The sequence below is a fragment of the Solanum dulcamara genome, chromosome 11, assembly GCF_947179165.1.
Source record: "Solanum dulcamara chromosome 11, daSolDulc1.2, whole genome shotgun sequence".
Lineage (NCBI taxonomy): Eukaryota > Viridiplantae > Streptophyta > Magnoliopsida > Solanales > Solanaceae > Solanum > Solanum dulcamara.
In genome coordinates, this window is record NC_077247.1 from 60,643,866 (window position 1) to 60,656,382 (window position 12,517).

Below are 12,517 nucleotides of genomic sequence, written 5' to 3' on the forward strand. Positions count from 1 at the left end.
TCATAATCCTAAGTTATAAGATTATAAATTAATATTTAATACATTACTGGATAGATTTCTTAAAACTTAAAGATAGAACTTAATCCAAAGTAACTGTATTTTAAATTAGCAGTTGAACTGTACATTCAGCTCTTGTGACAGTAATCTTCATTCAAAATATTTAGTATTGTTTTATTTAACTTAAACTAGTAAAATATTCAATGCTTCACACAACAACAAATTAAATATTTTTTGTATTCTTGAGTATTACAATCATTTTAAATATTATGTATTATATATTATAATTAGTCACTTTTTAAATCGCAATTGTTCATAATTCTAAAACACACAGAGTCATAAAGTACAAAAAAAAAATATGATCATAAATCAGACATGAAAAAAATCAAAGAAAGCACTATGTTCATAGAAACAGATTTCTTACAATGAGAATAAAATTAAAAGTTTTGTACTCATATATTTTGATTCCAAATTTTATACTCTAACGACTTTATCGAAGGGAAATTATTTAAATAAAATTAAAAGTTTTGTACTCATATATTTTGATTCCAAATTTTATACTCTAACGACTTTATCGAAGGGAAATTATTTAAATAAAATTAAAAGTTTTGTACTCATATATTTTGATTCCAAATTTTATACTCTAACGACTTTATTGAAGGAAAATTGTTTAATATTTTAGAATTTGAAATTTATAAAATTGTAGATTCTCAATTTCTTTTGATTTTTTATATTTTGAAATAGATAGATTTTATTATTTTGTTTGTTTTATTTTACTTAGAGATATTCGCGTAATAAGATCAAATCTCTTAGTTTTCTTTTGTATGAAAAATAAAATTAAAACAATTCACGCTAATTGCCGTTAACCGCTAAAGAAGAAAATGTAATATTTAAATATTAGCAATAATATTATGCTTCATTTTATCCTCCGTCGACTAAAATCATGAATTATATCTTATTTTCTCATTAATTTTATTTTGAATCGTTGATGTTAGAGTTTTTTTTCATAAGAGTAATTTGAAGAAAAAATAACGGAGAAAGAGAAACAATTGAAAAAATCGATTAAAAATTAATTTCATGGAAGCATGAGTTTCGTCAATATAAACCTAAGTTATTTATATAAAAAATAGACAGAGATCAAATTTGATAAGTTTTTGAATACTTAAAAGACTAAAATCACTAATTGTATTGTTAAGGAACTAAAAATGATAATTATATAATAAAAAACGTAAAAATGATAATTATATAATTAACAACCAAATTGAATAATGTCTTAAATAATTAACAAATTAAATCTAATAATTATATATAGTTAAGGACATATTTTAGACGTACTATAAATAGTTGAAAACCTTTATATAATTTGTGTCTTGGCCTCTTTGCTGTCAAAGCGCTTTACTTTCTTCCAAGAAAACAAGAATCACTGCTAAAACCCCTTTTTGGATGCAGCAGTTATCGGTCGTGCTTTACAGTTAACTACTTCATCTCTCTCTGTATTTATCTATTTTACAACATTGCTACTTTGTTTCATATATATTATGATCATACAATGGGGTCTTACAAGAAAAAGAAAAAACAACAACTGAAATTGGGTTTTGCAAGAAAAAGAAAGAAAATAATAATTTGAAATTGGGTATTGCAAGAAAAAGAAGAAAAATGAAATGGGGTTTTGCAGAATGTGAAATAAAAATGGTTTGATAGGCTTAGAATGTTTCTTGTTTGACTTATATGCCGTGATCATGCAATGGGGTTTTGCAGAATATGAGAGAAATGGAAACTGACGACGATGGTGAAGCCATTCTTCTTGAAAAGAGACTTATAGACGTCATCTTTTCTTGGTCTTTTAAGGATGTCCTTAATAAAGACCTTTACAAGGACAAGGTTTGTTTTACTGCTATTTTTTCCTTTGTGTAATTTTGTCAGTGTTTTGTTTTTGTATCTCTATCTTAAGTATATTCTAGTAGTATGATCTTGAGTTATTGTGTAGGTGAAGAACATCCCTTCGACATTTCAGTCCATCGCTTTGTATATGAAGTCATTCGTCTTTTCTCTTATAGAGGAAACACATGCTGATTTGTCTTCTAGCTTTGATAAAGTGGCAAATGAATCTATACGCAAAATATTGTCTATTGAGGAAGTGGAGAGTAAAAAGCCATCTGATAAATGCTTATACATTATTGAGATGGAAAGGAAAGAGAGTAGTGGTGATGACAGAGCATTTGAACATGAGATGGGGGATCTCTTTGCCATAACCGATGTAAGACCAACATGTGTCGATGATCTAAACAGACCCACAATGTCCTACACTACTGCTCTGGTTCAACGAGTGACAATTGAGAAAGATTATATCAAGATCCAGGTCTTCTCATCGAGACCCTTCTTGGTGGAACAGGACATTAGGGAAAGTTATATGAAGGAATTTTTTTTCTTAATCTCTCTTATAAATACGACGACAGATACACACATTTGGAGTTCATTGAGCTTGGGGCTGGAAAGGTAGAACTCCAAAGTTATTCAGAAAATACTGGAGCCTGATTTTTATGTGACTGTAAGCTTCATACCTTTTTCATTTGTTATTCTGCTCAAACAGTCTTACCAGAATGATACATCTTCACATTTCCTTATGAATTTTCACGTCACTACTAGATGACCTTCTATCACCAAATTCTTCAAGTTGTTACTTGTTTTTCATAACATGAAATATTTGACTTCTTCTATTGCTTTTGTAGGGTAAAGAAAAGTGTAATGTCTGTTTGCAAGGGGAAGTGTATAGAGTTTGCAGATCAAAGATCCTTGCATCTAATTGGTTAATCAATCTTGATGATTCCCAGGAATTCATTGAGCTTGGGGCTGGAAAGGTAGAACTCCAAAGTTATTCAGAAAATACTGGAGCCTGATTTTTATGTGACTGTAAGCTTCATACCTTTTTCATTTGTTATTCTGCTCAAACAGTCTTACCAGAATGATACATCTTCACATTTCCTTATGAATTTTCACGTCACTACTAGATGACCTTCTATCACCAAATTCTTCAAGTTGTTACTTGTTTTTCATAACATGAAATATTTGACTTCTTCTATTGCTTTTGTAGGGTAAAGAAAAGTGTAATGTCTGTTTGCAAGGGGAAGTGTATAGAGTTTGCAGATCAAAGATCCTTGCATCTAATTGGTTAATCAATCTTGATGATTCCCAACAAGAAGTAGTTCTGAATTGTCACGCGACAAAGTATTGCCATCATGAGAACATGACTATGCTAATCTGGGGTCCTCCTGGAACAGGGAAAACAAAGACAGTTGATGCATTGTTGTTTTCACTTCAGAGTCTCAATTGTAGAACAGTAACTTGTGCTCCAACTAATATTGCAGTCTTAGAAGTATCTAGATGAGCCTTGAAGCTTGTGCTGGAATCATGTGAATTTTTGACTTATGGTTTAGGAGATATAGTTTTGTTCGGAAACAGAAAACGAATGAATATTGACAGCCAAGATGAACTACTTTATATTTTTCTTGATTATCGTGCTGAAGTTCTAGCAAGGTGCTTTACTCCTGCATCTGGCTGGAAATACTTGTTGCAGTATATGATAGCATTACTTGAAGACACTGAACAGTTGTACCAGCTCTATTCCATAAATGGTCAATCAGAAGATGCTGATGCCGAACTTTATCAGAAATATGATAATAATGCTAATTATGATAGTGATTCAGGAAATGCAGTTTTTCGCAAAGAAAGCCCGAAAAACAAGGGGGACAAAACGCAGAGGTTGTATGCTCAAGGCGTCAAAGACGAGTGGAACAAGAGACTTGAGCAAGTAATTGCCAAAACAATAAAATTGAATGATGAAAGTCAACTTGGCGGAGGGTTTTGTCGGAACAAGAAACATTCAAGGTTTGTTTCGAGAAAGGGGAGTAATGATCCTCACCAAACTAAAGCAAGGTTAACTTTTGAGGACTTTGTGACAAGCAGATTAAATTTCTAATTGGAGGCTTTTACTTTCTATGTTGTTAACTTTGTCATGCACTTGCCAACTTCACTCCTGTCTGTGGTGGTGGCAAGAGGCATGATCAAAGCTGTAAACTTACTTCATTCACTTAGTAGTTTATTGCAAAGCGTTACCTTTAATGGAAGAAGTTTAAAAGAAGTCTTTGTTAGAAACATATTGTATGTTTAAGTTGTAAAAAAGGCCTTAATCCCTATAGTCCCTGCAACCAGCTCTCACAATTCATTAGCCATAGGGCATTTAATAAATAAATGTTCAAAAGTATCTTGAGAATCAGTATTGTAGCAGCAACAATTAGCAGAGTCAGAAACTTTCATCTTGATCAAAACCTCTCCAATATGAATTCTTTGAAACCAAATTCTCCATATCAGAAAGAAAATTCTGAAAGGAATATCCAACTCCCAAATATTCATAATCCCAGACTATCAGACTGAGATAATATATGTTTATGTGTGTGTATGTATTTCGAGTATGGAGGTTTTTGTTATGCGCAAAGGTGATAGAAGAGAGTCAGAGACTCTTGTTTGTGCTATCTATTTATTTATTTTTGTTGTTTGCACAGTAAATTGCAATGTTTTTTTTTGTCTTTTTTGGTTGTTGATATTGTTATTTTGCATTGAGATCAGATATTCTATACAAGGATTACCACAGACCATAAGTTTACAATTACTATTGACTCTGCCACCGGAGCTGTGAGTATCTCTTTCATTCATGTGTGTTACGTTAATTTAACTGGGGTTTAGTTCTTTGTGTTTATCTGTGTCATTGTGTGATTGAAGGTTGACTCGTTGAACTGCACTTTTTCTGTTAACTGCAATTCACTTTAGATAAAAAGAAATTGTATATCCTTGTATACATTGTGTTTGTGGTATCTGGATAGCATAATTATTGTGGGAAGTCGAGGTACTTGTTTATATTGGTATTGTTACTAGAAATTCACCTTTTGTTGGTGGCGTCTGTGTCTGCTGCATCTTTATCATCTTTTGAGTGTCCTCTCAACTTTGCCTCGCGCTAATTGCCCGATCTCTATGAGGAAATATACTTTTATGTAAACTATTAGTCCCTTTAGTTATAATTCATCTGCAACATAATGGCCAAAAAAGTTCGCTTAGATGCAATGTTATCAAAAGCAGAAAGCGCAAAAAGGCGCAAAGGGAGAAAAATTACAAATATATATATGTTTAGTCCAAGACTAATAATTTATTAGCATGAATGACAAATATATGAACACAGAAATTGAAAAATAATTACGATAAAGTGAACTATCAATTGTTTAGTGCATCTCTTCAGAAGAGGTTCATTAGATAGGAAAAATATGTCTTAGAACCTTGATGACGACACTGAAGTGTACATTAACCGACGCGAAGCGCTCAACATGTTTTGAGGCCCGCTTCAGGGCTTAAGCACGCTTCAAGCGCACCTTTGATAACACTGCTTAGATGTAGTGAGATATTTTGTTCTGTGTTCTCCTTTTGAGCAATTACTTTGTTCTAGTAGGTTATTACTTCATCAAGACTGAAGAAGGGTGATTTGTTTTTGGCTGATGTCAACACTCAATTGAAGAACAAGAATGTTACTGCTGACATTAAAGTAGACACAAGCTCCAATGTGAGTTCTGCAATTCTCTCCTCTATTTCCCTGTTTATTTTGTCATCTCACTCTTGTATGGTGCTCTTCTGATTTTTTCTCTTCATCTTTAGTGGTTATTTGACAACACATATTTGTGAGCAGATAACCGTTTTCTGATTTATAATACCATGTTTATATTTGCAGCCTTCTTTACTAGTATTTACTTTTTGGGTAATTGTTTACCTTAATTTTCTTCTTCTTTCTCTTATACAATGAACTTAAATCTGATATAATTATGTAATCGATGTCAGCTTTTCACAACCATTACAATTGATGAAGCTGCTCCTGGGTTGAAGACAATTTTAAGCTTCAGAGTTCCTGACCAAAGGTCTGGAAAGGTAAACAACTATCATTTATTTGTCAAATAGTGACATTGCAAGAAGAAAACGTTTCAAATCAAATCACTGCTCATTGTTGCTTAAGTTTTGTATTGGTCATGATGCTTGACAAATCAGGAACGACAAGGGGGACTCTGAGTGCATCATACTACCACACACTCAGCCCCCTCAATACTGCTGTTGGCGCAGAGGTGGCCCATAGCTTCTCCACCAAAGAGAACACCATTACTGCTGGTACTCAGCATCAGTTGGATCAGCTGACTACTGTGAAGGCGAGTGTAAACAATTTTGGCAAGGCAACTGCACTGCTGTTGCTTTTAAGCCATAGGCTACTGATGGGTTTGGAGATATGAGGCACTAGTTCAATTGGAATTATGCTCGTTCTTTGGCGATTTTAGTGTTTGGACTGTATAAATAACTAGGCAGTTTCTAGAACCAGTATCTTCTTTTTCCAAGTTCATATATTCTTATTCATCCTCTTGCTAGAACCAATATCTTCTTTTTCTAAGTTAATGCATTCTTATTCACCCTCTTACGAAACTGGTCTGGTGTCGGAATTCAGGAAAAACACTTTCTCAATTTTATTTTATTTTATTTTATAAAACCTTCTCAAAAAAAATTCAGGAAAAACTGCTTAACATAACGTTTTAATTGTTTGACGTGTATGGAATTAGTGGATTCAATGGAGTGACTGGCTGAAAAGTTATTACGAGAAAGTTTTCAATGACCAAAGCCCCTTTCCGGAAAATTTCAAGGATGGAAGCTCTTTTGTTTATCTATCATGTCATATATTTTTTTATTATTTCTCCTAATAAAACTGAAATGGCATATGTACGTTACTGGTTTTAGCTTTTGGCACCAAATGGTTACATTGTTTCGTCCAAAGAAAAGAAAGGAAAATGATATACAGGAAAAGTTTGAGAAAAAGCCCAATATAGTCCCTTATATTTGGGTTAAGATTCAAAGTCATTCTTGAATTTTAACATGGAGTATTAATAGTCCCTCATGTTTGCAATATTGGTGAACTTTTGGTCCTCCCCAAACTTTTGTCTATTTTTATACATTGATTTTGTCCACAATTTCATGTATGAAATATTCAATTTTGTCTTTTTATATATTTAATAGAAATAATAATTTAATATGAGAGAAGGTGAGAATTTTGTTCTGTTTAGTAAAAATATTATTGCAGCTATAATTCGAGAGGTTCATCACGTCAATTTCACGTGCAATAGTACAAAATTTTCTTTTCTTGCAACGTTACATCAACGTCTCCCATGCTAAGCGAGCGGTCTACCGTCTGAGCTACATCAACGTCAAATAGTTTTATTTAGTTATTTTTTGTTTCGTACTGCAAGCTTCCTCAAGAGTATACAAAATTCAGACCGTCCAGTGTCCAAGTGTCAGTTTTCAACAATCGAGCTCGACCAAAATCATCGAAATGTTAAGAAGATTAGCGTTCCAGGCTTCAACTCAGCGTCGTTCGCTGTTTGGTGCTTCCGCCTCACTCTCATGGTGTCGTCAACGTTCTTCTTCTCCTGCATCAACTTCCCAATCTCCTAACAGTACTTTTGTCGAACACTTGGAGGACAGCGAAGTTAGTCCCACGCCCCCTTCTGCAGCAATCTCCATTGACCGATCTGGCTTATATAATCCTCCTGGTACTTTCTCTTTCTACGTGCATAGTATTTCCAACTCTTTATCCTGCTGGATTCTTATTTTATGATGATTTGATAATTGCCTTGTAAACTGCAGAGCATTCACATGAACCTTCATCGGATTCCGAGCTTGTTAAACATCTTAAAAGCATTATAAAGGTTTTAAATTTCCACCCTTCCGACTTGAGCATGTCTTGTGTGTGCATTTGCTTTCCGTGCTTTATTTCTGCCATTTTGGGTTGAATTTGGTAGCAGTTCTGCATAGTTTATGAGTGTGGTATCGAGGTTTGATTTATTTGGAAAAGAGGTCAAACTTAGAGGCGACCATTCAAATGGTTGAATTGATGATAGCTAGGATGTAGAAGTTTTGTTACTTTTTCTAGACAATGATGTATCAATCAGGTTTAATCCTAGTTTGGTATATATGAATCAATCAATAACTAGCGCCTTATTTCTTTACTAGTCTGCGTCAGCATATTGACCATATCCCTGATTCGTATGGGATAATTGCTGGTGAAACCTTTTCTTAGTGGATAAAAGTAAAAAAACTGTTATAATATTGGCCAAATATACATTGGTGAACTGAGAGTCTGCAGATATCTGTATCTTTTGTTTTACTCCTTATAGCGAGATTCAGTATCTCAAGTTGGTTAAGTTTTCAGTTCAGAGGCGGGCCCATCTCAGTTGCCGAATATATGGAGGAAGTCTTGACGAACCCAAAGGCAGGGTTCTATATTAATCGTGATGTGTTTGGCGCAGAAGGTGATTTTATTACCTCTCCTGAAGTAAGCCAGATGTTTGGAGAGGTAATTTTAGTAACAGTGGGATTTTTCTTCTTGATTTTCTTCCTTTATCATTGGTGGAGTTTTAAAAACAAAAGAATAACCAAATTTACCACCAGTGTTTTGTTTGATTTCCTGATTTCTTTTTCTTAGATGGTTGGTGTCTGGGCGATGTGTCTTTGGGAGCAAATGGGGCAACCAAAAAAAATAAATCTTGTAGAGCTGGGACCAGGACGAGGAACTCTCTTAGCTGATCTTCTACGAGTACAGTCCCATTGATATATATCCTCTCCAGCTTGCATATTCTTAAGTTTTTTATGTCGATTCTTAAAGTATTGATCTAGTTCTGATATACCTAAAATGCACTTGTTGATTTCTGAACCACAGGGTGCATCAAAATTTAGGAACTTCACAGACTCTTTGCACATACACATGGTTGAATGTAGTCCAACTCTAAAGAAACTCCAATATCAGAACTTGAAGTGTATAAACAAGAATGATACAGATGGAGATGCAGAGGAAAACATCATTAGCAGGTTGACTGGGACCAGTGTGTCATGGTATGCCACCCTGGAACAGGTTCCAGCAGGAAGTAAGAAATTATTATATCTATTTTAATAGATTACATGTTCTTTAAAGTGTAAACCAGTTCAAATGTTTCATGAACTCGTACAGACATACTATTCGTACAGACATACTATTGTTTTCTTCTATTGGTGTTGAAGCTTCGATGGAAAATTGTATTATCATCTACATATAGGTTTTCTTACATTTTTTTTTCTCTGTTTTCTCAGTACCTACAATCATTATTGCCCATGAATTTTACGATGCGTTACCTGTTCATCAATTTCAGGTTTGTTTGTTTACCTCTATTTTATCGGTTAATAAGATTTGCTAATCCATTTTTACCCAACAGTTTACAGTTAAACATTCTACTGCAAATTATCTAGTTTCATCTATTACTAAACTACGAAACTACCAGAGAATATCCTGGAGATGGAAATACAATGAAAATATGTGATCTTTGTAGTCTGATTTTTGTGCATAGCGGAATTACCCTGTCACGACCCAAAAATCGAGGTCATGATGGCACACATCCCAAAACCCAACCTGATATGTAAGCCTAAAAGTAAAACTCATACGAGACTCCCAAAGGGAAAGTCATGCCACGATTTAAATGAAAAGAAAGACAATGAAGAAATTATCCCAAAACCTGGTGTCATAAGTATAAAGAGTATCTAATACAAGGTTCGAGTCTGAAGATGCAACATAAGTCTCTGAATGATATAAAAGACTGATAAATAAAGATAGACTAGTGACGATCCGAATTTCGGGACCTCACCACTAATATGAGAATACATAATCCGCTAGAATATCAGCTGCCACGTGAGGTACCTGACTAGTAGCTGCATCAAAAAGGAACACAGAAGTAAGGGTGAGTACAATTCACATGTACTCAGTAGGTTATAGCCGACTGAGTATAAGGAATTAATCAAACCTATGAAATAAACTAAGGAACACTTCCACCTGCATACAGAAAAGTCCATCTTCGGCATCGGTGCCGCCAGTTTATATATATAATGGCGCGAGTAAAGTAAATCCATAATAATAGCTCATAATCATAATTAACCAGATAATTCAAGCAGTACAAATATCAATGCAATGCAATATGATGATGCAATGATGTGGTGGTACGGTGGAATCAAGACTGTCGCACAACCTGTCGTATACACCTGTCGAGCTGTGCTACCAAGCAGGACCCATGGGGTCTCGCAGACCATATACCTTAATCACAATATCTCATTATCTTTGCCACCTCCTCGTGGTCAAGGGATCACAATGCATTCACTACCCTGCCGTAAAACTGCTTCGATCAGGGACTCAAGATACAAAGGTTTAAAGGTGTTTCATTTTCTTTCTCAAAAAGAATTTCCATATTTCTCAACTTTCCATGTTTCATGATATGATGAATGAGGATGAATGCATCAAAACAAATGGCATGGAAGTAATATTCAACTCACATATGGTACAATGTTCAAAGTTCTCAAAACTTAACCTACATATGATATTTACCCTCAATAAATAGTAATGGAAAGGAAATACTTTCATTTAAATATTCACCTCTTTCTCAATAATATTTCAATACTCAAGCATGCTCCCAGCTCAACCTCTCAGACGGACATCACAAGTCAAATAATATACTCAAGCCTTTCTCTTAGGCAAATCACGAATCACATGCTCTCAAAGCAAATAAGATAACAAATAAGGCCCCCACACGGGCTATGTAATACAAATAAACCCCCACACGGCAACATATTAATAAATAAGCCCCCACACAGGCATCACAATATATATAACATTCTCAACTCATACTACAACCCCATTCCAAAGTCTATTACATATGAATGACTAATTACCCATCTCAATCTCAAAGAAGGATAGCCTCAATTGTCGAAACCGCACTCGAACACCTCTACCGAACAAGCAACTCTCGAATTCAATGTCCGGAATGACAACCCACTATAACAATAAAACATACACATCACAAGGAGTTCAATGACACCCATATTGATAGGTTTCGGAACCGGGAGTAAAATGGTCCAAAAATTAATTATTTTCGAAAAGGGTCAAATCTGGAATTTTATTTGAAAATTATGTTCTACACACCGAGTAGAGATCGTGGTTGAAAAACCCATTAAAATCGAGCAAGAATCGAGTTCCAAATCATGAAAATATAATTTTCTAACTTGGAAGAAAACTCCATAACCCACCTTTGAAATCTTGATTTAAAGATGTTATGAAAGATAATAATTGCAGAAACTGGTAAGGGATAATCACGTAATTCTAATGCCAAGGAGAAGGTACACGTTACTTTACATTCTTTTGGCTAATTCATTGTATAATTTAATTAATGATCTTTTGATTGGCTTACTAATAAATAAGTTACAATTCAAAAGATAATTAAAATATTATTATATAATGTTTAATTAGTTAGATTTATAATATTTAGATTTTAAAGCAGGGGCAAAATCGTAATCCAATTTTGAAGATTGGAGCTTCACAGTTTTAGTATAATATGATATAGTACTCTTAAACATACCATCAAATGCAGTTCCAACACAAATATTTTCTGAAATGTAATTTTCCACTCACTTGAAAACACAATGAAGTCTGCTTCAACTCCTAACAATGAGAGAACATTCTGAAGAACAATGCATCTCCCAACATAATTGCACCTATGAAAATAAACAAATAAATAGAATAGCAACATCAGCAATCAATCCATCAATTATGCTTCACTCCAAAATGAGATGGCTACTATTGATCCTCATTCCTCTGTATATGTTCCACTCTATCCATATCGAAGTTATCATTCCAACACAAATGAAAACAAAAACATCAGGAACAAAAAAAAAATATCTTAAGTCACTTCTGGTTCTAATTTCTTGATCTTTCTCTTTTTCCTATGTGGGGGTGGGCGGAGGCAAGAGAGCATCAAGGGCTCCAAATTGATAAATTAAATATAACTTATTCCTGCAAGTCTTTTATTCAGGACCCAAGTCTCAATGGGGGTACTATTGATGATCCATCTGTATCAGTAAGTTGTGAGTTGCAAATACATTATTCAGAGAACATGACACGGCATTTAAGCAAGAACTTAAGCAAGATTCCATTAGAAAGATTAGAGTTACATGAAGGAGAAAAATATGAGAGCTACTTAGAGTCGATGAACTAACCCCTGGTAAATAAATTCTAACAAATCTACATCAGTTAGATTAGTACACAAAATACAGTGAATTTGTATTATCAAGAAAACAATTATTTTCTTATGAAACACGTGCAAGAGAATCTTGTTAGCTAGTGGAGTATTTCCTAAAACATGAATGATGTCATGAATAGTTTTCCTAATTAAGTAGGAAGCTATTCAAGGCCTTATAATTCAAAAAGAGAGAACCGCTAGAGCTGATGGTATTAGAACAAATAAGCTCTTCGCTTTTAAGTTACAATTCATGATTCTCTTGCTTTAATCAACCCAATTAAAACATAAAATGGACCTTAAGAAACAATGCGCACAAATGACACTTGAAAGGCTTAAACCCTCAAAAATCCTTCTTGCTT

At 34.0% G+C, this 12,517-nt stretch overlaps 1 protein-coding gene, 1 long non-coding RNA gene and 1 pseudogene across 2 annotated transcripts; all 3 read left to right on the forward strand.

Annotated features, from left to right (window-relative positions):
- Positions 1-1,375: 1,375 nt before the first annotated feature.
- LOC129872131 (uncharacterized) lies at positions 1,376-4,583 on the forward strand (annotated as a pseudogene).
- Positions 4,584-5,350: 767 nt separating this feature from the next.
- Positions 5,351-6,449, forward strand: LOC129872140 (uncharacterized). Its single transcript, XR_008762468.1, has 3 exons — positions 5,351-5,602; positions 5,875-5,961; positions 6,079-6,449. It is a non-coding gene; the product is annotated as an uncharacterized LOC129872140 (long non-coding RNA).
- Positions 6,450-7,235: 786 nt separating this feature from the next.
- Positions 7,236-9,311, forward strand: LOC129872126 (uncharacterized). Its single transcript, XM_055947013.1, has 6 exons — positions 7,236-7,619; positions 7,714-7,775; positions 8,279-8,422; positions 8,552-8,662; positions 8,786-8,990; positions 9,193-9,311. The coding sequence occupies exons 1-6, from the start codon at positions 7,400-7,402 to the stop codon at positions 9,294-9,296; spliced, it is 846 nt and encodes a 281-aa protein (XP_055802988.1). The 5' UTR covers positions 7,236-7,399; the 3' UTR covers positions 9,297-9,311.
- The last annotated feature ends 3,206 nt before the right edge of the window (positions 9,312-12,517 follow it).

Excerpts from the sequence above, each read along its gene's own strand:
- LOC129872126 (XM_055947013.1), top strand. The coding sequence starts at position 7,400 with ATGTTAAGAAGATTAGCGTTCCAGGCTTCAACTCAGCGTCGTTCGCTG. Across the intron at positions 7,776-8,278 it reads ATCTTAAAAGCATTATAAAG|TTCAGAGGCGGGCCCATCTC; the intron begins GTTTTAAATTTC and ends TTAAGTTTTCAG. Across the intron at positions 8,663-8,785 it reads TCTTAGCTGATCTTCTACGA|GGTGCATCAAAATTTAGGAA; the intron begins GTACAGTCCCAT and ends TCTGAACCACAG.